This window comes from Diorhabda carinulata, chromosome 6 (assembly GCF_026250575.1).
Source record: "Diorhabda carinulata isolate Delta chromosome 6, icDioCari1.1, whole genome shotgun sequence".
Lineage (NCBI taxonomy): Eukaryota > Metazoa > Arthropoda > Insecta > Coleoptera > Chrysomelidae > Diorhabda > Diorhabda carinulata.
The window spans coordinates 1651935-1678971 of record NC_079465.1 but is presented as its reverse complement, the minus strand read 5'-3'; the positions used below and the strand labels follow the sequence as shown (position 1 = coordinate 1678971).

The window sequence follows — 27037 nt, the reverse complement described above, 5'->3', positions numbered from 1 at the left end:
CGTACTTCTTTGAAATATTAACTTGATATTTCAAGTATTTTGGTCTGTACGATTTTAAGAATACATTAGGAACCAACAATTTTCGATTCTTCAACTTTGAAACACTGTATCTCAAAAACCATCGAATGTAGTACGTTCCTGATTTATTTTTCAATAGTTTGAACCTTTGAACGTACTTCTTTGAAATATTAACTTGATATTTCAAGTAATTTGGTCTGTACGATTTTAAGAATAGATTAGGAACCAACAATTTTCGATTCTTCAACTTTGAAGCTCTGTATCTCAAAAACCATCGAATGTAGTACGTTCCTGATTTATTTTTCAATAGTTTGAGCCTTTGAAAGTACTTCTTTGAAATATTAACTTGATATTTCAAGTAATTTGGTCTGTACGATTTTAAGAATACATTAGGAACCAACAATTTTCGATTCTTCAACTTTGAAACACTGTATCTCAAAAACCATCGAATGTAGTACGTTCCTGATTTATTTTTTAATAGTTTGAACCTTTGAACGTACTTCTTTGAAATATTAACTTGATATTTCAAGTATTTTGGTCTGTACGATTTTAAGAATACATTAGGAATCAACAATTTTCGATTCTTCAACTTTGAAACACTGTATCTCAAAAACCATCGAATGTAGTACGTTCATGATTTATTTTTCAATAGTTTGAGCCTTTGAACGTACTTCTTTGAAATATTAACTTGATATTTCAAGTATTTTGGTCTGTACGATTTTAAGAATACATTAGGAACCAACAATTTTCGATTCTTCAACTTTGAAACACTGTATCTCAAAAACCATCGAATGTAGTACGTTTCTGATTTATTTTTCAATAGTTTGAACCTTTGAACGTACTTCTTTGAAATATTAACTTGATATTTCAAGTATTTTGGTCTGTACGATTTTAAGAATAGATTAGGAACCAACAATTTTCGATTCTTCAACTTTGAAACACTGTATCTCAAAAACCATCGAATGCAGTACGTTCCTGATTTATTTTTCAATAGTTTGAACCTTTGAACGTACTTCTTTGAAATATTAACTTGATATTTCAAGTATTTTGGTCTGTACGATTTTAAGAATACATTAGGAACCAACAATTTTCGATTCTTCAACTTTGAAACACTGTATCTCAAAAACCATCGAATGTAGTACGTTCCTGATTTATTTTTCAATAATTTGAACCTTTGAACGTACTTCTTTGAAATATTAACTTGATATTTCAAGTAATTTGGTCTGTACGATTTTAAGAATACATTAGGAACCAACAATTTTCGATTCTTCAACTTTGAAACACTGTATCTCAAAAAACATCGAATGTAGTACGTTCCTGATTTATTTTTCAATAATTTGAACCTTTGAACGTACCTCTTTGAAATATTAACTTGATATTTCAAGTAATTTGGTCTGTACGATTTTAAGAATAGATTAGGAACCAACAATTTTCGATTCTTCAACTTTGAAACACTGTATCTCAAAAACCATCGAATGTAGTACGTTCCTGATTTATTTTTCAATAATTTGAACCTTTGAACGTACTTCTTTGAAATATTAACTTGATATTTCAAGTAATTTGGTCTGTACGATTTTAAGAATACATTAGGAACCAACAATTTTCGATTCTTCAACTTTGAAACACTGTATCTCAAAAACCATCGAATGTAGTACGTTCCTGATTTATTTTTCAATAGTTTGAACCTTTGAACGTACTTCTTTGAAATATTAACTTGATATTTCAAGTAATTTGGTCTGTACGATTTTAAGAATACATTAGGAACCAACAATTTTCGATTCTTCAACTTTGAAACACTGTATCTCAAAAACCATCGAATGTAGTACGTTCCTGATTTATTTTTCAATAGTTTGAGCCTTTGAAAGTACTTCTTTGAAATATTAACTTGATATTTCAAGTATTTTGGTCTGTACGATTTTAAGAATACATTAGGAACCAACAATTTTCGATTCTTCAACTTTGAAACACTGTATCTCAAAAACCATCGAATGTAGTACGTTCCTGATTTATTTTTCAATAATTTGAACCTTTGAACGTACTTCTTTGAAATATTAACTTGATATTTCAAGTAATTTGGTCTGTACGATTTTAAGAATAGATTAGGAACCAACAATTTTCGATTCTTCAACTTTGAAACACTGTATCTCAAAAACCATCGAATGTAGTACGTTCCTGATTTATTTTTCAATAGTTTGAACCTTTGAACGTACCTCTTTGAAATATTAACTTGATATTTCAAGTAATTTGGTCTGTACGATTTTAAGAATAGATTAGGAACCAACAATTTTCGATTCTTCAACTTTGAAACACTGTATCTCAAAAACCATCGAATGTAGTACGTTCCTGATTTATTTTTCAATAATTTGAACCTTTGAACGTACTTCTTTGAAATATTAACTTGATATTTCAAGTAATTTGGTCTGTACGATTTTAAGAATACATTAGGAACCAACAATTTTCGATTCTTCAACTTTGAAACACTGTATCTCAAAAACCATCGAATGTAGTACGTTCCTGATTTATTTTTCAATAATTTGAACCTTTGAACGTACTTCTTTGAAATATTAACTTGATATTTCAAGTAATTTGGTCTGTACGATTTTAAGAATACATTAGGAACCAACAATTTTCGATTCTTCAACTTTGAAACACTGTATCTCAAAAACCATCGAATGTAGTACGTTCCTGATTTATTTTTCAATAGTTTGAGCCTTTGAAAGTACTTCTTTGAAATATTAACTTGATATTTCAAGTATTTTGGTCTGTACGATTTTAAGAATACATTAGGAACCAACAATTTTCGATTCTTCAACTTTGAAACACTGTATCTCAAAAACCATCGAATGTAGTACGTTCCTGATTTATTTTTCAATAATTTGAACCTTTGAACGTACTTCTTTGAAATATTAACTTGATATTTCAAGTAATTTGGTCTGTACGATTTTAAGAATAGATTAGGAACCAACAATTTTCGATTCTTCAACTTTGAAACACTGTATCTCAAAAACCATCGAATGTAGTACGTTCCTGATTTATTTTTCAATAGTTTGAACCTTTGAACGTACCTCTTTGAAATATTAACTTGATATTTCAAGTATTTTGGTCTGTACGATTTTAAGAATAGATTAGGAACCAACAATTTTCGATTCTTCAACTTTGAAACACTGTATCTCAAAAACCATCGAATGTAGTACGTTCCTGATTTATTTTTCAATAATTTGAACCTTTGAACGTACTTCTTTGAAATATTAACTTGATATTTCAAGTAATTTGGTCTGTACGATTTTAAGAATACATTAGGAACCAACAATTTTCGATTCTTCAACTTTGAAACACTGTATCTCAAAAACCATCGAATGTAGTACGTTCCTGATTTATTTTTCAATAGTTTGAACCTTTGAACGTACTTCTTTGAAATATTAACTTGATATTTCAAGTAATTTGGTCTGTACGATTTTAAGAATAGATTAGGAACCAACAATTTTCGATTCTTCAACTTTGAAACACTGTATCTCAAAAACCATCGAATGTAGTACGTTCCTGATTTATTTTTCAATAGTTTGAACCTTTGAACGTACCTCTTTGAAATATTAACTTGATATTTCAAGTAATTTGGTCTGTACGATTTTAAGAATAGATTAGGAACCAACAATTTTCGATTCTTCAACTTTGAAACACTGTATCTCAAAAACCATCGAATGTAGTACGTTCCTGATTTATTTTTCAATAATTTGAACCTTTGAACGTACTTCTTTGAAATATTAACTTGATATTTCAAGTAATTTGGTCTGTACGATTTTAAGAATACATTAGGAACCAACAATTTTCGATTCTTCAACTTTGAAACACTGTATCTCAAAAACCATCGAATGTAGTACGTTCCTGATTTATTTTTCAATAGTTTGAACCTTTGAACGTACTTCTTTGAAATATTAACTTGATATTTCAAGTAATTTGGTCTGTACGATTTTAAGAATACATTAGGAACCAACAATTTTCGATTCTTCAACTTTGAAACACTGTATCTCAAAAACCATCGAATGTAGTACGTTCCTGATTTATTTTTCAATAATTTGAACCTTTGAACGTACTTCTTTGAAATATTAACTTGATATTTCAAGTAATTTGGTCTGTACGATTTTAAGAATAGATTAGGAACCAACAATTTTCGATTCTTCAACTTTGAAACACTGTATCTCAAAAACCATCGAATGTAGTACGTTCCTGATTTATTTTTCAATAATTTGAACCTTTGAACGTACTTCTTTGAAATATTAACTTGATATTTCAAGTAATTTGGTCTGTACGATTTTAAGAATACATTAGGAACCAACAATTTTCGATTCTTCAACTTTGAAACACTGTATCTCAAAAACCATCGAATGTAGTACGTTCCTGATTTATTTTTCAATAGTTTGAACCTTTGAACGTACTTCTTTGAAATATTAACTTGATATTTCAAGTAATTTGGTCTGTACGATTTTAAGAATACATTAGGAACCAACAATTTTCGATTCTTCAACTTTGAAACACTGTATCTCAAAAACCATCGAATGTAGTACGTTCCTGATTTATTTTTCAATAGTTTGAACCTTTGAACGTACCTCTTTGAAATATTAACTTGATATTTCAAGTAATTTGGTCTGTACGATTTTAAGAATAGATTAGGAACCAACAATTTTCGATTCTTCAACTTTGAAACACTGTATCTCAAAAACCATCGAATGTAGTACGTTCCTGATTTATTTTTCAATAATTTGAACCTTTGAACGTACTTCTTTGAAATATTAACTTGATATTTCAAGTAATTTGGTCTGTACGATTTTAAGAATACATTAGGAACCAACAATTTTCGATTCTTCAACTTTGAAACACTGTATCTCAAAAACCATCGAATGTAGTACGTTCCTGATTTATTTTTCAATAATTTGAACCTTTGAACGTACTTCTTTGAAATATTAACTTGATATTTCAAGTAATTTGGTCTGTACGATTTTAAGAATACATTAGGAACCAACAATTTTCGATTCTTCAACTTTGAAACACTGTATCTCAAAAACCATCGAATGTAGTACGTTCCTGATTTATTTTTCAATAGTTTGAGCCTTTGAAAGTACTTCTTTGAAATATTAACTTGATATTTCAAGTATTTTGGTCTGTACGATTTTAAGAATACATTAGGAACCAACAATTTTCGATTCTTCAACTTTGAAACACTGTATCTCAAAAACCATCGAATGTAGTACGTTCCTGATTTATTTTTCAATAATTTGAACCTTTGAACGTACTTCTTTGAAATATTAACTTGATATTTCAAGTAATTTGGTCTGTACGATTTTAAGAATAGATTAGGAACCAACAATTTTCGATTCTTCAACTTTGAAACACTGTATCTCAAAAACCATCGAATGTAGTACGTTCCTGATTTATTTTTCAATAGTTTGAACCTTTGAACGTACCTCTTTGAAATATTAACTTGATATTTCAAGTATTTTGGTCTGTACGATTTTAAGAATAGATTAGGAACCAACAATTTTCGATTCTTCAACTTTGAAACACTGTATCTCAAAAACCATCGAATGTAGTACGTTCCTGATTTATTTTTCAATAATTTGAACCTTTGAACGTACTTCTTTGAAATATTAACTTGATATTTCAAGTAATTTGGTCTGTACGATTTTAAGAATACATTAGGAACCAACAATTTTCGATTCTTCAACTTTGAAACACTGTATCTCAAAAACCATCGAATGTAGTACGTTCCTGATTTATTTTTCAATAGTTTGAACCTTTGAACGTACTTCTTTGAAATATTAACTTGATATTTCAAGTAATTTGGTCTGTACGATTTTAAGAATAGATTAGGAACCAACAATTTTCGATTCTTCAACTTTGAAACACTGTATCTCAAAAACCATCGAATGTAGTACGTTCCTGATTTATTTTTCAATAGTTTGAACCTTTGAACGTACCTCTTTGAAATATTAACTTGATATTTCAAGTAATTTGGTCTGTACGATTTTAAGAATAGATTAGGAACCAACAATTTTCGATTCTTCAACTTTGAAACACTGTATCTCAAAAACCATCGAATGTAGTACGTTCCTGATTTATTTTTCAATAATTTGAACCTTTGAACGTACTTCTTTGAAATATTAACTTGATATTTCAAGTAATTTGGTCTGTACGATTTTAAGAATACATTAGGAACCAACAATTTTCGATTCTTCAACTTTGAAACACTGTATCTCAAAAACCATCGAATGTAGTACGTTCCTGATTTATTTTTCAATAGTTTGAACCTTTGAACGTACTTCTTTGAAATATTAACTTGATATTTCAAGTAATTTGGTCTGTACGATTTTAAGAATACATTAGGAACCAACAATTTTCGATTCTTCAACTTTGAAACACTGTATCTCAAAAACCATCGAATGTAGTACGTTCCTGATTTATTTTTCAATAATTTGAACCTTTGAACGTACTTCTTTGAAATATTAACTTGATATTTCAAGTAATTTGGTCTGTACGATTTTAAGAATAGATTAGGAACCAACAATTTTCGATTCTTCAACTTTGAAACACTGTATCTCAAAAACCATCGAATGTAGTACGTTCCTGATTTATTTTTCAATAGTTTGAACCTTTGAACGTACCTCTTTGAAATATTAACTTGATATTTCAAGTAATTTGGTCTGTACGATTTTAAGAATAGATTAGGAACCAACAATTTTCGATTCTTCAACTTTGAAACACTGTATCTCAAAAACCATCGAATGTAGTACGTTCCTGATTTATTTTTCAATAATTTGAACCTTTGAACGTACTTCTTTGAAATATTAACTTGATATTTCAAGTAATTTGGTCTGTACGATTTTAAGAATACATTAGGAACCAACAATTTTCGATTCTTCAACTTTGAAACACTGTATCTCAAAAACCATCGAATGTAGTACGTTCCTGATTTATTTTTCAATAGTTTGAACCTTTGAACGTACTTCTTTGAAATATTAACTTGATATTTCAAGTAATTTGGTCTGTACGATTTTAAGAATACATTAGGAACCAACAATTTTCGATTCTTCAACTTTGAAACACTGTATCTCAAAAACCATCGAATGTAGTACGTTCCTGATTTATTTTTCAATAATTTGAACCTTTGAACGTACTTCTTTGAAATATTAACTTGATATTTCAAGTAATTTGGTCTGTACGATTTTAAGAATAGATTAGGAACCAACAATTTTCGATTCTTCAACTTTGAAACACTGTATCTCGAAAACTATCCATTGTAGTACGTTCCTGATTAATTTTCTAATAGTTTGAACCTTCGACGTCCAAAAGAGATTCGATTGCATGACATTAGAAAGGAGAGTTCGTGCAAAAAAAACATTAAAAAAGTTATGGTTACAAGATAGAGACGTTAGCATAAATTTACGAATTGAGTTGAGAAGCTAGGGCCCCTCGAATTAAGTTATTACTGTCTTAAAATGGCAAATAAAGATATATTTCATTAAAAGATATAATGGTTATTATTTTGTGCCAAAAATTTTGGAAAAACGTTTCATTTTATTGTTTTTTTTTATGTAATTTCCGAAATAAAAAACATTTTTTGAAAAAAATCTTCAAGTACGATTTTTAGGAGACAATTCGGGGGATTTACGAAAAATTTTTTGTTTTTCAAACTTAGGTCTCATTTTCATCTTAAATTCCCGAAAAAATATTGAAAAGTATTGAAAATATCCACTTTTTCATGAAATCATTTCCAAACATTCAATTAAATTATTTAAATAAATCCAACATACCGAATGGAGTTTATCCATAAGTTCCGTAATTTGCACTTTGCTACACATTGTGTTTTTATTTTAAAAAGTTTTTACTACACAATCACTAAAAAAATTGCAACAACTCTCATTAGAACCACCAAAAACCGTCCAATAAACATTTCATTTTATTTTACGAACTAAATATCTCGAAATCGGTAAAATCTTTGTCCGCTCGATCGCTACGAAGCTTCTATAGATTCTGTCGGTAGACGGAAACAGGTGAAGACGATAATCGAGACCACAACAAACAAACACGAGCCCACCACCTCTTCGATTTTACCAATTCTTCGGATCATTCTTTCACCAACGAGTCGATTCAACGTTCGTACGGTTGCGATAATCGAAAACGTATGAACGCAGGTGGATGGATACACAAGGTGCAATCGTAGGAGGCGTAGAAATTTACTTTCGATTATTTCATACCGAACACAATTACAAGAATACAACAATTTCGACGTTTCTCTATTCTCATTATGAATAGAGAATATTTTATATGGAAAAAAAGGCGAAAAGAAGCATCAAAATAAACGTAGCAAAAAAACAAGCAAATGCAGAATACCAAAAAAGAGGAGAGAGAAACTGGAAAAATAAAAGAAAAGTTTGTGAATAAAGAAAAAAGAAATCTTCACCAGAAGATGAAATGAACACAAAGTAAACACCAGAGTGCGATTGGACACCTTAGAAGACGATCATCCAGTAATTTCGGAAGAAGAAACCTTCCCAGATAATAGAAACAACGTTGTATACAAGAAACCTTCACCAGAAGATGAAACTAACAAAAAGTAAACACCAGAGAGCGATTGGACACCTTAGAAGACGATCATCCAGTAATTTCGGAAGAAGAAACCTTCACCAGAAGATGAAACCAACACAAAGTAAACACCAGAGAGCGATTGGACACTTTAGAAGACGATCATCCAGTAATTTCGGAAGAAGAAACCTTCCCAGATAATAGAAACAACGTTGTATACAAGAAACCTTCACCAGAAGATGAAACTAACAAAAAGTAAACACCAGAGAGCGATTGGACACCTTAGAAGACGATCATCCAGTAATTTCGGAAGAAGAAACCTTCACCAGAAGATGAAACCAACACAAAGTAAACACCAGAGAGCGATTGGACACTTTAGAAGACGATCATCCAGTAATTTCGGAAGAAGAAACCTTCCCAGATAATAGAAACAACGTTGTATACAAGAAACCTTCACCAGAAGATGAAACTAACAAAAAGTAAACACCAGAGAGCGATTGGACACCTTAGAAGACGATCATCCAGTAATTTCGGAAGAAGAAACCTTCACCAGAAGATGAAACCAACACAAAGTAAACACCAGAGAGCGATTGGACACTTTAGAAGACGATCATCCAGTAATTTCGGAAGAAGAAACCTTCCCAGATAATAGAAACAACGTTGTATACAAGAAACCTTCACCAGAAGATGAAACTAACAAAAAGTAAACACCAGAGAGCGATTGGACACCTTAGAAGACGATCATCCAGTAATTTCGGAAGAAGAAACCTTCACCAGAAGATGAAACCAACACAAAGTAAACACCAGAGAGCGATTGGACACTTTAGAAGACGATCATCCAGTAATTTCGGAAGAAGAAACCTTCCCAGATAATAGAAACAACGTTGTATACAAGAAACCTTCACCAGAAGATGAAACTAACAAAAAGTAAACACCAGAGAGCGATTGGACACCTTAGAAGACGATCATCCAGTAATTTCGGAAGAAGAAACCTTCACCAGAAGATGAAACCAACACAAAGTAAACACCAGAGAGCGATTGGACACTTTAGAAGACGATCATCCAGTAATTTCGGAAGAAGAAACCTTCCCAGATGATCGACACAACGTTGTATACAAGAAACCTTCACCAGAAGATGAAACCAACAAAAAGTAAACACCAGAGAGCGATTGGACACTTTAGAAGACGATCATCCAGTAATTTCGGAAGAAGAAACCTTCCCAGATAATAGAAACAACGTTGTATACAAGAAACCTTCACCAGAAGATGAAACTAACAAAAAGTAAACACCAGAGAGCGATTGGACACCTTAGAAGACGATCATCCAGTAATTTCGGAAGAAGAAACCTTCACCAGAAGATGAAACCAACACAAAGTAAACACCAGAGAGCGATTGGACACTTTAGAAGACGATCATCCAGTAATTTCGGAAGAAGAAACCTTCCCAGATAATAGAAACAACGTTGTATACAAGAAACCTTCACCAGAAGATGAAACTAACAAAAAGTAAACACCAGAAAGCGATTGGACACTTTAGAAGACGATCATCCAGTAATTTCGGAAGAAGAAACCTTCCCAGATAATAGAAACAACGTTGTATACAAGAAACCTTCACCAGAAGATGAAACTAACAAAAAGTAAACACCAGAGAGCGATTGGACACCTTAGAAGACGATCATCCAGTAATTTCGGAAGAAGAAACCTTCCCAGATAATAGAAACAACGTTGTATACAAGAAACCTTCACCAGAAGATGAAACCAACACAAAGTAAACACCAGAGAGCGATTGGACACTTTAGAAGACGATCATCCAGTAATTTCGGAAGAAGAAACCTTCCCAGATAATAGAAACAACGTTGTATACAAGAAACCTTCACCAGAAGATGAAACCAACACAAAGTAAACACCAGAGAGCGATTGGACACTTTAGAAGACGATCATCCAGTAATTTCGGAAGAAGAAACCTTCCCAGATAATAGAAACAACGTTGTATACAAGAAACCTTCACCAGAAGATGAAACTAACAAAAAGTAAACACCAGAGAGCGATTGGACACTTTAGAAGACGATCATCCAGTAATTTCGGAAGAAGAAACCTTCCCAGATAATAGAAACAACGTCGTATACAAGAAACCTTCACCAGAAGATGAAACTAACAAAAAGTAAACACCAGAGAGCGATTGGACACTTTAGAAGACGATCATCCAGTAATTTCGGAAGAAGAAACCTTCCCAGATGATCGAAACATCACGTTGTATACAAGAAACCTTCACCAGAAGATGAAACGAACACAAAGTAAACACCAGAGAGCGATTGGACACCTTAGAAGACGATCATCCAGTAATTTCGGAAGAAGAAACCTTCCCAGATGATCGACACAACGTTGTATACAAGAAACCTTCACCAGAAGATGAAACCAACACAAAGTAAACACCAGAGAGCGATTGGACACTTTAGAAGACGATCATCCAGTAATTTCGGAAGAAGAAACCTTCCCAGATAATAGAAACAACGTTGTATACAAGAAACCTTCACCAGAAGATGAAACCAACACAAAGTAAACACCAGAGAGCGATTGGGCACCTTAGAAGACGATCATCCAGTAATTTCGGAAGAAGAGATCTTCCCAGACGACCCACAAAGTTTTGGTCAGGGTAATTAGGAACAAATTGAGACCAATTCAAAACCAAGGAGTCGAGGAATATCAAGTTGGTTTTCGGGTGGTGCTAACCAGATTTTTACCTTTAAAATAAATACAAAGCAATAATCCAAAATATAGAACTACATCTTCTGTTCATAGATCATAAACAAACTCAAAATACAATAGAAAAGACACATTTGTATGAGGTAAATTTTGAGGTGTCTCCAGAAAACTTATGGTGAAACTGACTTTGAATAGAACTGCGATCAAAGTAGTCTGAAGGAAAAGTATCAGAAAGTTTTCACGAAGAAAGAGATAATATGAAGCAGGAATCAAGAAGAGAAAGCCTCGGGATGAATTCCAAAAATACATGGAAAAGGAAAACAAATGCTGAGCTGGAAGAAAACACAAATGGAGGAAGAGGGAATTAGAAAAAGAAGACGAAATATATAGGAGAGGTAACATCAGATTTGACAAGAATGAAGAGACGACAGAAGTGAGATTAGTTACTTACCAGGCACCTTAAAAATTTGATTAAATCTACTTTGAACTTTCGATTGCGTTAATATCGTCATCAATATCTTCAATATCTTTTTCCACGTCGTTCTGACCACAGTTTTTACACACTACAGAAGACAGTACCTCGCTGATGGATTAAGAAACACGACAAACGAGAAAAAAAAGGGATGAACACCCCTAGAAATGGTAATTGAGACAAGGAATCGAGCGAAGGGATGAAGTAGACCTCAACGACAAGACACCACTGGAAACGTGGTTCTTAAGTTGGAATTTCTGGCGCCGTTTGTAACATTCATAATGAACACACTGTTTACACTGTCTGACGCGCGTTTCGATAACCAAGTTACCGTCCTCAGAGACTGAAAGCGAACTGTGTATATGAATGAATAATTTTTTTTGTTAATAACCAGTCCAGTGCTGTACGATTCAAGGTTGTATACAATATTTTCGCGTATGAAATTAATTATTGTTTGTAGTTTTAATACAATTAGTTGGGGCGTGCCGCAGGGATCGGCAATTTTTTTTTAATCATAATTTATAATGGCCGCTTATGCCGACGAAAAATTTGTATCTATTTTTTCCTTTTATTGTCTTTTTCGAGGTTACAGCACAAAAAACTAATGAAAAAATTCAAACCGACGACAATATTTATTCGATACTGTATTTAAAAAATGAATTAACCCAAAAACATTTTGTTTAATATTGATTAGACCATTGAAAAGTGCGTTCGAAAATTTTTTAATTAAAACGAAGTTACAAAACTGCAGATATCATTCAACGCACGTTTCGATAACAAAATTATCGTCTTCAGAGTTTAATTTCAACTGTGTTCCGTGTAATATAAACTTGAATAGTTTTTTTAAGTAAAAATATGATGTTGGACTGGTAAATAACCTTTTTCAATTAGTCCTAACCTTCAAAAGATATTTTTTGACAGCTGTCATACGACTATTGTCCGACACTTTTTGACAGCTGTCATACAAATCTAAAAAAATAGTTTCGGAGTACCGTGAAGTGAAGATGACGTGCCAGACATATCGTAAATTGATGTGGTTCAAAATGGACGCTGCGCTAGATCGCAATAAACCGAAAACGACAATTTGACGATTCCAAGTAGCGTTTGGAGATGTTGAATCGTAATAAAACTCTAATTTTAACGTCGATATGTGTATTATTTCACACCGAAGTTTAATCGACAATTAACGAAACGGTCTGCGTGTGATGAAGCGGCTCCGAAGCGCGAAAAAACGTCAAATTACAAATACTATTATGTAGCGTTATTTAATGACGAAACGGAGAAGAAAAAAACGGTTAAGGAAGAGAATAGGCAGTTCCGGAAGGAAACGGAATGGGTAAATAGCAAAAAAAACTAGAACAAGATGAATTAGTTGGATAGGAGGTAGACAGAAAGCGATTATTTTAATCTCTGGAATATTTACGAAATTTTGGGTATCAAATTTTATAAACAGTGGAATTATTCGGTAATAAATCGCGAATTTGATGACTTTGCTGTATAGATGGCGCTGTAAATAAGCTTCATAAATTACTCGATGTCCTTGGCAATAAAAATAATTAATGTAGCGCGAGATAAGAATATTACATTTTCTTAAAACTACGTAAACACGTTGTTTACGAAAATATTTAAATATTTCGATATGTTTGAGTACGAAACAATTTTTTTTTTAAATAACGCGCGTTTTTGATAATTGGAAAAAGTTAGGTTAGGATCTAGTTTGTAAATTCTTTCATATATGTAATTAAATCGACATTTTTAACATTATTCAGAAAATCTCTTGTGGAAGCCACTTTCTCGGCGCCATTATATAAATGTGTGTCGACCGCGGGAGATTAAATCGTGAAGATTAAAAAAATAAATATCGTTTTGTCTTTGTGTTCTCACGAGATGTTTTGAAACGTTTCTAATATGAACGAAATCAACCGTTGGTTTTTTAAATTGAATATATCATTATAAAAAAAACAAAACAGTAGTTTCGCACGGTACTAAATCTGGTAAATAAAGTGGAGATTTATAGTTTTCGAATCGATGACGCCTTTTATAGACTTTAACGGAATCATTTCTTCTTTTAAATCGATTTTTCGAGCTTATTCTGTACATTTTTTCACTATCTCAGCTTGTCGCAACATATGAAGTTGTTGTTGAATCAATTTTCCCCAACCCCAACGCCGATTAGGAAAATTTACGATGATATAGAACAACCAAGACCAAAATATTCGTCAGCAGCACTTCTGAGAGGTAAAACAAATGGTTTACAGGCGAAAAGGATTGTACCATATCTCCAGTTTAAACTATCAAGATGAAAATTGATCGAAACTGATACCATCAACGATTAAATCAAAGTTTCGTCTTTGGAGAGTACAAATTTTTCGGCACCTTTAAAGATATCGAAGAATTTATCGTTTATATAATAAAAAATGCTACCAATATGTTTGGTGATCTACCAGAAAGTATCAAACATCATTTTGTCACATTGACAGATTGCTTTTCTACCAAAAAAACGTAACGGAATCGAATCGGATCAAATTTGAGTAGTATTTCGATAAAAACTTACGTTCGGACAACAATTCAACTCGTCCCAGTTCAACATTTCGATTTACATAAACAACAAACGGTCAAAATATATTTTTAACACCGAATACGACAAAGTTTTCAACATATTTACACATTCACGCCGACGACGTCTCACTGAACTCCAACTGCGAAAATTATCTTGATCCTACAATGAGCGTTACTTACCGATAACGTTATTAAAACAAATAGAATAAAAAAAGATGACGGAGACGTCGGTTGTTTATAGAAAACTATAAATAATCGTCGGGAGTTGAAATTTACAGAGGCGTTTAGTAAAAAAAGTGATAAAATCATTGAAAATACGTTTATTGTACGATAAATTTTTTCCTTGACGCATTTTTCGCTTTTTCAATATCTGTACATCCAATTTGTAGTATCTCGCACCATTCGACTTTATGTAGTACTGGAAAAAGTAGTTCTAGATGCTGAACTCGACACTAGAAGTACCATCTTTGATAAATCGTAGCATGGATCTGAATTCTGGAGCCCCCCAGTTATTTCGGACTGCCAAAACTCCAGGAGAAATATAAATAACTTCGATTCCTGCAGCTAATGCAGAGGATCAGGAAACGGACACAAATTGGCAGGATTAGATGGGCAGGACATGTGGCTCGCATCTACCGAAAAGAACCTTCAAAGATTGTTGCATTCTAGACAAATGTCAGGCAAAAATTTCCCCAAGGATCCGAATAAATAGAAATCTATAAAGTGACTACCCGCCCAAGCCGTAGAAGGCTGTAGAAATTGTAATATGGGAGCCTGTTATACTATTTATCGAAGAAAAATAGTAAACCAAAACAATGATCAGTGCGTAATCATCACGTGAACATTCCAGAGACACCATTATATAAGAACATCACATAAATCGATACGCACGCACCTTTTTAAGTTTGTCAGTTGCAAAGCTAAAAAGCTTCAATGATTGTTGCATTCTAGACAAATGTCAGGCAGAAATTTCCCCAAGGATCCGAATAAATAGAAATCTATAAAGTGACTACCCGCCCAAGCCGTAGAAGGCTGTAGAAATGGTAATATGGGAGCCTGTTATAATATTTATCGAAGAAAAATAGTAAACCAAAACAATGATCAGTGCGTGATCGTCACGTGAACATCCCAGTGACACCATTATATAAGAACGTCACATAAATCGATACGCACGCACCTTTTTAAGTTTGTCAGTTGCAAAGCTAAAAAGCTTCAATGATTGTTGCATTCTAGACAAATGTCAGACAAAAATTTCCCCAAGGATCCGAATAAATAGAAATCTATAAAGTGACTACCCGCCCAAGCCGTAGAAGGCTGTAGAAATGGTAATATGGGAGCCTGTTATAATATTTATCGAAGAAAAATAGTAAACCAAAACAATGATCAGTGCGTGATCGTCACGTGAACATCCCAGTGACACCATTATATAAGAACGTCACATAAATCGATACGCACACACCTTTTTAAGTTTGTCAGTTGCAAAGCTAAAAAGCTTCAATGATTGTTGCATTCTAGACAAATGTCAGACAAAAATTTCCCCAAGGATCCGAATAAATAGAAATCTATAAATTGACTGCCCATCCAAGCCGTAAAAGGCTGTGGAAATGGTAATATGGGAGCCTGTTATACTATTTATCGAAGAAAAATAGTAAACCAAAACAATGATCAGTGCGTGATCGTCACGTGAACATCCCAGTGACACCATTATATAAGAACGTCACATAAATCGATACGCACACACCTTTTTAAGTTTGTCAGTTGCAAAGCTAAAAAGCTTCAATGATTGTTGCATTCTAGACAAATGTCAGACAAAAATTTCCCCAAGGATCCGAATAAATAGAAATCTATAAATTGACTGCCCATCCAAGCCGTAAAAGGCTGTGGAAATGGTAATATGGGAGCCTGTTATACTATTTATCGAAGAAAAATAGTAAACCAAAACAATGATCAGTGCGTGATCGTCACGTGAACATCCCAGAGACACCATTATATAAGAACGTCACATAAATCGATACGCACGCACCTTTCTAAGTTTGTCAGTTGCAAAGCTAAAAAGCTTCAATGATTGTTGCATTCTAGACAAATGTCAGGCAAAAATTTCCCCAAGGATCCGAATAAATAGAAATCTATAAATTGACTGCCCATCCAAGCCGTAAAAGGCTGTGGAAATGGTAATATGGGAGCCTGTTATACTATTTATCGAAGAAAAATAGTAAACCAAAACAATGATCAGTGCGTGATCATCACGTGAACATCCCAGAGACACCATTATATAAGAACGTCACATAAATCGATACGCCCGCACCTTTTTAAGTTTGTCAGTTGCAAAGCTAAAAAGCTTCAATGATTGTTGCATTCTAGACAAATGTCAGGCAGAAATTTCCCCAAGGATCCGAATAAATAGAAATCTATAAAGTGACTACCCGCCCAAGCCGTAGAAGGCTGTAGAAATGGTAATATGGGAGCCTGTTATAATATTTATCGAAGAAAAATAGTAAACCAAAACAATGATCAGTGCGTGATCGTCACGTGAACATCCCAGAGACACCATTATATAAGAACGTCACATAAATCGATACGCACGCACCTTTTTAAGTTTGTCAGTTGCAAAGCTAAAAAGCTTCAATGATTGTTGCATTCTAGACAAATGTCAGACAAAAATTTCCCCAAGGATCCGAATAAATAGAAATCTATAAAGTGACTACCCGCCCAAGCCGTAGAAGGCTGTAGAAATGGTAATATGGGAGCCTGTTATAATATTTATCGAAGAAAAATAGTAAACCAAAACAATGATCAGTGCGTGATCGTCACGTGAACATCCCAGTGACACCATTATATAAGAACGTCACATAAATCGATACGCACACACCTTTTTAAGTTTGTCAGTTGCAAAGCTAAAAAGCTTCAATGATTGTTGCATTCTAGACAAATGTCAGACAAAAATTTCCCCAAGGATCCGAATAAATAGAAATCTATAAATTGACTGCCCATCCAAGCCGTAAAAGGCTGTGGAAATGGTAATATGGGAGCCTGTTATACTATTTATCGAAGAAAAATAGTAAACCAAAACAATGATCAGTGCGTGATCGTCACGTGAACATCCCAGTGACACCATTATATAAGAACGTCACATAAATCGATACGCACACACCTTTTTAAGTTTGTCAGTTGCAAAGCTAAAAAGCTTCAATGATTGTTGCATTCTAGACAAATGTCAGACAAAAATTTCCCCAAGGATCCGAATAAATAGAAATCTATAAATTGACTGCCCATCCAAGCCGTAAAAGGCTGTGGAAATGGTAATATGGGAGCCTGTTATACTATTTATCGAAGAAAAATAGTAAACCAAAACAATGATCAGTGCGTGATCGTCACGTGAACATCCCAGAGACACCATTATATAAGAACGTCACATAAATCGATACGCACGCACCTTTCTAAGTTTGTCAGTTGCAAAGCTAAAAAGCTTCAATGATTGTTGCATTCTAGACAAATGTCAGGCAAAAATTTCCCCAAGGATCCGAATAAATAGAAATCTATAAATTGACTGCCCATCCAAGCCGTAAAAGGCTGTGGAAATGGTAATATGGGAGCCTGTTATACTATTTATCGAAGAAAAATAGTAAACCAAAACAATGATCAGTGCGTGATCATCACGTGAACATCCCAGAGACACCATTATATAAGAACGTCACATAAATCGATACGCCCGCACCTTTTTAAGTTTGTCAGTTGCAAAGCTAAAAAGCTTCAATGATTGTTGCATTCTAGACAAATGTAAGGCAAAAATTTCCCCAAGGATCCGAATAAATAGAAATCTATAAATTGACTGCCCATCCAAGCCGTAAAAGGCTGTGGAAATGGTAATATGGGAGCCTGTTATACTATTTATCGAAGAAAAATAGTAAACCAAAACAATGATCAGTGCGTGATCATCACGTGAACATCCCAGAGACACCATTATATAAGAACGTCACATAAATCGATACGCCCGCACCTTTTTAAGTTTGTCAGTTGCAAAGCTAAAAAGCTTCAATGATTGTTGCATTCTAGACAAATGTCAGGCAAAAATTTCCCCAAGGATCCGAATAAATAGAAATCTATAAAGTGATGACCCATCCAAGCCGTAGAAGGCTGTAGAAATGGTAATATGGGAGCCTGTTATAATATTTATCGAAGAAAAATAGTAAACCAAAACAATGATCAGTGCGTGATCGTCACGTGAACATCCCAGTGACACCATTATATAAGAACGTCACATAAATCGATACGCACGCACCTTTTTAAGTTTGTCAGTTGCAAAGCTAAAAAGCTTCAATGATTGTTGCATTCTAGACAAATGTCAGGCAAAAATTTCCCCAAGGATCCGAATAAATAGAAATCTATAAAGTGACTACCCGCCCAAGCCGTAGAAGGCTGTAGAAATGGTAATATGGGAGCCTGTTATAATATTTATCGAAGAAAAATAGTAAACCAAAACAATGATCAGTGCGTGATCGTCACGTGAACATCCCAGTGACACCATTATATAAGAACGTCACATAAATCGATACGCACGCACCTTTTTAAGTTTGTCAGTTGCAAAGCTAAAAAGCTTCAATGATTGTTGCATTCTAGACAAATGTCAGGCAAAAATTTCCCCAAGGATCCGAATAAATAGAAATCTATAAAGTGACTACCCGCCCAAGCCGTAGAAGGCTGTAGAAATTGTAATATGGGAGCCTGTTATACTATTTATCGAAGAAAAATAGTAAACCAAAACAATGATCAGTGCGTGATCGTCACATGAACATCCCAGAGACACCATTATATAAGAACGTCACATAAATCGATACGCACACACCTTTTTAAGTTTGTCAGTTGCAAAGCTAAAAAGCTTCAATGATTGTTGCATTCTAGACAAATGTCAGGCAAAAATTTCCCCAAGGATCCGAATAAATAGAAATCTATAAAGTGACTACCCGCCCAAGCCGTAGAAGGCTGTAGAAATGGTAATATGGGAGCCTGTTATACTATTTATCGAAGAAAAATAGTAAACCAAAACAATGATCAGTGCGTGATCATCACGTGAACATCCCAGAGACACCATTATATAAGAACGTCACATAAATCGATACGCCCGCACCTTTTTAAGTTTGTCAGTTGCAAAGCTAAAAAGCTTCAATGATTGTTGCATTCTAGACAAATGTCAGGCAAAAATTTCCCCAAGGATCCGAATAAATAGAAATCTATAAAGTGACTACCCGCCCAAGCCGTAGAAGGCTGTAGAAATTGTAATATGGGAGCCTGTTATACTATTTATCGAAGAAAAATAGTAAACCAAAACAATGATCAGTGCGTGATCGTCACGTGAACATCCCAGAGACACCATTATATAAGAACGTCACATAAATCGATACGCACGCACCTGTTTAAGCATAACATCAGTTTTCCAAATGTTTGTCAGTTACAATGGCTGGTTTTTACCTCTAAAATCACTAGTTTAAGGCGTGTTTCCTTCTAAAATGGATGACGTTAGTGTTAGTGGAAAGGTTTTCTTCCTTCTTCTTCTTTTCTTCTTTACAACTAGCAAACCGAACACGTCACGAAGCGTCCATGTGTGATCAGGTGACCAGTTACGTAGCCAGCTACCTTGTAAGTTGCAAGCCACGACGTTAATTACTGGCTAATGTCCTTTCCGACGAGTCCTGGTTATTATCCTTTGTCTAACCGACGATTCTGGTTGTTTCGTAATAAAATAAAATATGCGTTGTTGCCGACAACTCGATTTTAGATAACTAGTATTAGATATTTCAAAAGAAGTTTTCTTAATCGAATTAATTTATTTTTCCGACGCGTTTATTTACTTTTCTACGCCATTTTATTGTTGAAACAAGTGTTAATTATCTCTAACTTGATAAATAAGTAAAATAAATAATAAATCTAATGAGAATTATCGCGACTTTCATTTTAAACTTCTCCGTGTCGAGTTTACTACAAGGTGAAAAGAATCAAATATTTCCTTAAGAAGAAACATAAATTCCGATGGAAAAAAAAATGAATTCTTTTATCATGATAGTTCAATCGCATGATCTAATTTTAAAAAAATGAAATTTACTACCTCGTTAGAAGCAGCTTCTTGATTAGAATATTCGCGATGTCGATGATGTCAGACTTGAGAAATTCTTGACGCTGAAATTATAAAAAAAAATATTTTGTTTATTGATATCGACTCGACAAAGACGCGGAATTCAGCAAACCAGAGCAGAAGTCGGATAAAAACGGCCGTCACTTTATTCTGACTTATCGAAATGTCATTAAACTTTCTAAAGTTGGTACTTCGTAAACGTCATACGGATTTGACAATGACATTGACATCTTTATGTCAGTCACAGTGAGGTTATATGCGTTTTACTGTGATAAGTTTGTTTTGTCTTAATCCGCAATCCTTCTTGAATTATCTTGAACTATAATATTGTGAGACGGTGATCCTTGAAGGAACTTGCACCGCACTACCTCCGGTGTGGGTGCAGTGCATTTTAAATAATATCGAAATGTTATTCAGCATCTTTCAACCGCCATTATTGCGAAACTCAATTTTAAAATGTCAACGGACGCAACAATTACAAATTGAAACAACAACACGAAAAATTCAAACGTACTTTTTAGTCCGATAGAATTAATAACATCTTTTGGCTTCTGACGAGTTACCAGAAGCCAAATCACACATCAAATGCATGCCGGTTTATTCATTAAAGGTAAAATCTACCATATCGAGTACGATGTGGTGATTATTAATGACAGATTTTGAATAAATTGACAGCAAACTGTTAACGATTTATGATATTTTTTTTAAGAATGTCTCTTTATGGCGAACGCATGCAGAATGATTTAAATATCTCGTAAACCACAAATTCTATCGAGTCGAACAAAGTAAAATAGTAAAAAAAATCGATTAATAATTAATCTCTAGATTGTACAGGTTGTCCCTGTAAAAGTTACGGATTGTTAACCATTGGGAAAACATAATTCATAATATATTCCGATTTGGCAACTTAGAAAGAGAGTTTTAGAGATTCGAGCAAATATTTGACAGATTTGACAACAAAAAACGAAACCAATTCACATATTTCGATGATCTCGACCATCTTTTGGCCGCCTAAATGATTCCGCCGCGTTTAAATCACCCTGTATACGATTTGTCATCCGTTAAATTAGACGTGGTTAAGTATAATCAGATGCTAATCTTCAAGGACATATACAAAGTGTATCGTAAAAAATACTGCATTAAAGAGCGTTAAAAACGCATATACAGGGCGATACACGGAATCGCCTGTGCTGAAGCGACTCGTTGGCGCCGAATTGAATTGGAAAAACGCGCCTGGAATTCTATTAATACGGTATAAAATAATTCGTGAGATATGCGAAATGTATTATCGGTTCTCTTTGATCATCATATTTCCGTTGTCGGTGAAATCGTCTAATGATAAACGTACAGTAATTTTCGACGCGTAGGTGTTACCTCTAAACGCGAATGTACAAAAATAGTGAATAACCTTTTCTAAAGCCGACGTAAGGCTCATCTCGAAAACGTAATGATGCCGTTATTTCTAATTAAAATCCTCGGAACGTTTTTAAAAATGATACCGAAGACGGCACGTTTGATACGAACTAGGTCTCGCATAAAACGTGTTTATTAAACTGAAAATTGGAAAGAAAATCTTCAAATACACAGATTAATCGACAAAATTGGACCTGAAAAAAAGGTGATAAATAACAGTGACAAGTTAAAACGCGTCGACACTTGTTAAATCGTTTTAGATCTGCAGTATCTGTCGCGAAACATGAATTAGAACAACGCATTAACAATAATTATATTTTACGAAGGTTTTCTATAAAGTTTTCGATCTAAAAATACCCCCCCAAGTTTTTGTTTTACTTTCTCGCAGTAAAACTGTTCAAAAAAACAGTTGCGGTCATTTTTCGGAGTCGGTTCGTCGTTTGTAACCCGCCGTCTACATTTTTTTTCGTTACGGGGGTGAAACAAAAGATTTCCTGATAAGTTTTCGACCTAATAATACCCCCCCAAGTTTTTGTTTTACTTTCTCGCAGTAAAACTGTTCAAAAAAACAGTTGCGGTCATTTTTCGGAGTCGGTTCGTCGTTTGTAACCCGCCGTCTACATTTTTTTTCGTTACGGGGGTGAAACAAAAGGTTTTCTGATAAGTTTTCGACCTAAAAATACCCCCCCAAGTTTTTGTTTTACTTTCTTGCAGTAAAACTATTCCAAAAAACGGTTGCGGTCATTTTTCGGATTTGGTTCGTCGTTTGCAACCCGCCGTCTACATTTTTTTACGTTACGGGGGTGAAACAAAAGATTTCCTGATAAGTTTAGGACCTAAAAATACCCCCCCAAGTTTTTGTTTTACTTTCTTGCAGTAAAACTGTTCAAAAAAACAGTTGCGGTCATTTTTCGGAGTCGGTTCGTCCTTTGCAACCCGCCGTCTACATTTTTTTTCGTTACGGGGGTGAAACAAAAGATTTCCTGATAAGTTTTCGACCTAATAATACCCCCCCAAGTTTTTGTTTTACTTTCTCGCAGTAAAACTGTTCAAAAAAACAGTTGCGGTCATTTTTCGGAGTCGGTTCGTCGTTTGTAACCCGCCGTCTACATTTTTTTCGTTACGGGGGTGAAACAAAAGGTTTTCTGATAAGTTTTCGACCTAATAATACCCCCCCAAGTTTTTGTTTTACTTTCTCGCAGTAAAACTGTTCAAAAAAACGGTTGCGGTCATTTTTCGGAGTCGGTTCGTCGTTTGTAACCCGCCGTCTACATTTTTTTACGTTACGGGGGTGAAACAAAAGGTTTCCTGATAAGTTTTCGACCTAAAAATACCCCCCCAAGTTTTTGTTTTACTTTCTCGCAGTAAAACTGTTCAAAAAAACGGTTGCGGTCATTTTTCGGAGTCGGTTCGTCGTTTGTAACCCGCCGTCTACATTTTTTTACGTTACGGGGGTGAAACAAAAGGTTTTCTGATAAGTTTTCGATCTAAAAATAACCCCCCAAGTTTTTGTTTTACTTCCTCGCAGTAAAACTGTTCAAAAAAACGGTTGCGGTCATTTTTCGGAGTCGGTTCGTCGTTTGCAACCCTCCGTCTACATTTTTTTTCGTTACGGGGGTGAAACAAAAGGTTTTCAGATAAGTTTTCGACCTAAAAATACCCCCCCAAGTTTTTGTTTTACTTTCTCGCAGTAAAACTGTTCAAAAAAACGGTTGCGGTCATTTTTCGAAGTTTGTTCGTCGTTTGTAACCCGCCGTCTACATTTTTTTCGTTACGGGGGTGAAACAAAAGGTTTTCTGATAAGTTTTCGATCTAAAAATACCCCCCAGCTTATGTTTCACCTTCTCGAAGTAAATCGATGTGAATTTAATGACTATTTCGAAAAGCAACCGACATTTTTCTGTGGTCGCGTGTATTCTACGTGAAACCTACTATAGAATTGCATTTTCTTCGTTTGTATCTCGTCGCAGTTATGCAAATTGTGTCAGTCGAAACTAGAAGCCTAGTTCATGTTTCGGCCTTTTCTAGGCCGTACGCAATTCGCATATTAACTATTTCAATTACCAACGAATTCTAAATAAGTTTTTCGACGTTACCGATACGGATTTCGGGTCGTAACATCCTGCAAATTTGGTTGGATGCAATTAAAAAGTGGGTGACCGAATTTGGTGTCTGTGTCAAAAATAATTGTTTGTTTCATAATGTTTCATGAAATTTTTATAATAGAAACAATAGTATTTGTTAAGAAAGGAAAATTGTGTTTGTTATCGTGTCGAAATTTACATAATTCTGATTAAAAACAATGCGTTCGGTAAAGGGTGTAATGTATGACTTATCGTACTCAATAAATCGTGTGATTAACCGAGAAAAACATTTTTTTGCCAAAAATCGTTTGTATTAATCAATATAATCTCCTTCGGGAGCATTACCAACGCTTCGATGCCGTTCTTGTCGAAGGATTTGTCTTTTTCCTCAAAATAAACTTCATTTTCAACAATTACTCCTCAATTTTAACCGAATTTCTTTCCGACGACCATTTTTTGGAGTCCGGCGAATAGTCAGTTGTCATTGAAGGCCAGATCTGGACTATACGGTGGATTAGGAATCGATTCGAAGTGTAATTCGTTCAATATAACCATCGTTGACTTCGATTTTTGCATTTAAACGATCCCCCAACAAAATGCCGAAGCCATAACCTTCCCAGCTGACTGGACGTGGTTCACCGACTGCGGTCCACTCAAATCATGATCTACTGTCGCATATCGACGCTAAAAATATGATTTAATACGTGCAAACTTGCTCTGAATCATCAACTAGTTGTTTTTTGAGTAATCCGCTTTGATCCAATGTTTACATGTGATAAATCAAATTTTTAGCGTCGATATGTGACAATAGATCATGATTTGAGTGGACCGCAGTCGGTGAACCACGTCCAGTCAGCTGGGAAGGTTATGGCTTCGTTTAGGATCGTTTAAATGCAAAAATCGAAGTCAACGATGGTTATATTGAACGAATTACACTTCGAATCGATTCCTAATCCACCGTATAGTCCAGATCTGGTCTGGTTATTCGCCGATTTCGAAGCAAAAGACAAATATCCCATTTGCGTGAGTTATTACCTACATTATTACTTGTATAATAAACCGTTTCATGAAAGTTTGTAGAAACTATAGTAAAATCGGGCCAAATGTTGGTTAAGTCGACGTCGAACGGAAAAATTCGATAGGCGGAGAATTGATTATTAACGTGACGTCTCCGCAAGTCTACTTTCTACATAAGCGAATAGAATCGAGATTGAAATTAACATCTCGGCGTTAAATACAATAAAAACTTTAATTGATTTGCATCTAATTACAACTCAATTGGGCATGACTTTTGTTTTTATCCTATGAAAGTTTCTTCTTCGATTACGGTTCGGAGGTCGAGAAAAAAGTAGTCACGGGGTGTCAGGTCACTCAATAAATCAATCAGTAGACGTAGTTAAGCATCCTAGTGAACTACGTGGACGGTAAACTCTAAAGTGTACGCTTAACAGCATATTTTCGTCAATTGTTACAAATATCGGTCGTCGCGTCGGCAACAGAGCCCGTTTTTAAGAATTCCTTATACCACTGTTGCACGAATTTACGAATATGCTTAGTTTTAATCTTATTCGACAGCGTTGCCATCATCTGTATCTTAGAAAATGTCGTGAGGGGCTATAATATGGAATAACTAGTTAATTTGCGAACTATTAACGATGATAATGTTTCGTCTAGCAGTGTAAAAGAAATTTTATTACTGAAAATGTCTAATGTTCCGAAAGCGGCGACGATATTAAAAGCAAAACAATGTCGCGAACATACCTGGAGATAACAAAACACGAAAATATACTTAAATTGCAGTGTTTTGTACGCGATTAGTTGAAAATAGATGAAAAAAAACGTTCAATGATTATAGAATTTGTAAATGAGGAGCGTGTGAAAATTTCTAAGCCTCAATTTAAACAAGTCGTAACTTGTTAACACCAGTTTCTAATTCTATCAAAAATATAAATGCTTTTAATCATTCTCCCTTTGTTTATTGACGATATTTATTTAAATCCATTCATACATCTCCCTGAATTGCAAACACTGACTAGTTTCGACGTTATTACGTCTCATCAGAGTGGTTTAACAACTCTGGTTAGAACTGCTAGTCGGGTAGACGCCGATAATATAGATTCCGATGGTAAATAGAACGGAAATAATTGATATTTCGAAAACATAAACCAAATAGCGACATTCTTTAACGTTGTTTTCAGTTCGGGTCTCAAGCCCGAACGGAAGTTTGTTATACCACTCTAATTAGACGTAATAACGTCGAAACTAGTCAATGGTTGACATCGCGTTCTTCGCAGAAGGTGTAATTTAACATTCGTCGAGGCATTAGCCAGGAAAGTAGTTGTTTTCTCCTTTGAAAAACGACAGAATACATTTTGGGCATTTCAGAAGTTGTATCCGTCGTCAGGTAAGACAAAAAAAATTATTCAAGTAAACCAATATTGAATATTATAGTGACAATGTCGTAAAGCAGATAGGAGGAATCGAAAATAGTTTTTATATATTATTTAGTTCCAGTGCTATGCATTTCAAAATGAAATATTAAATTCTCCTCGACGCACACACCTTAACATTTATGAGATACATGCATTAAAAGGTAATACACCTTTAATATTTGTTTCAAAACACAAAAGAGAACGACAGATATTTTTCAATAAGCTAATTTGGTATTCATAATGTACAGATATTAATGGAAAATATTATCAAGTAGTGCTACCTATACATAAAAAATTATTTTGCTAACGAGAATTAAAATTAATTATATGGATGCATTCTACATATACAAAAAATCAAATTTACCGCCAATCAGACTTCCCTAAATCCCTCTCAAACCATTTTTTTTTGTTTTTAGAACCTAAAAAACTGTTAAAAACGAATTTTCAGTATTATCTTTTATCAATAATTGACTTTTTCTTTGAAGTTTTTCAAGGTTCATCTTGCCTTTCAGGCTCAAATATTTGTGAGTCTTAAAACGTTTACTGTATATAAAAATTTGTTTCAAATCAGTAAAAAACGATTACCTGTAATAAAAAGTAAAAAATAATTCTTTGTATAAGAAAAAAATCACCAGATCTAAATCATTAATTT

At 34.2% G+C, this 27037-nt stretch overlaps 1 protein-coding gene across 9 annotated transcripts in view; it reads right to left on the bottom strand.

The window, feature by feature from the left end:
* The window catches only part of LOC130895903 (disheveled-associated activator of morphogenesis 1), a 73744-nt gene that overhangs the window by 36908 nt on the left and 9799 nt on the right, over positions 1 to 27037 (bottom strand). For 2 of the 9 annotated variants that reach the window (XM_057803504.1, XM_057803502.1), the window contains exon 2: positions 20430 to 20500. The exons of 5 other annotated variants lie outside the window; for them this stretch is intronic. Coding sequence is in view for 2 of the 4 variants with exons in the window: in XM_057803496.1 (XP_057659479.1) it covers positions 7824 to 7871 (48 nt within the window). In the remaining 2 variants the exon portion in view is untranslated. Of the gene's footprint in view, positions 1 to 7823; positions 8558 to 14324; positions 14507 to 20429; positions 20501 to 27037 lie in introns of those variants that run through there. 2 more of the 9 variants (XM_057803497.1, XM_057803496.1) reach the window with 2 other exon arrangements.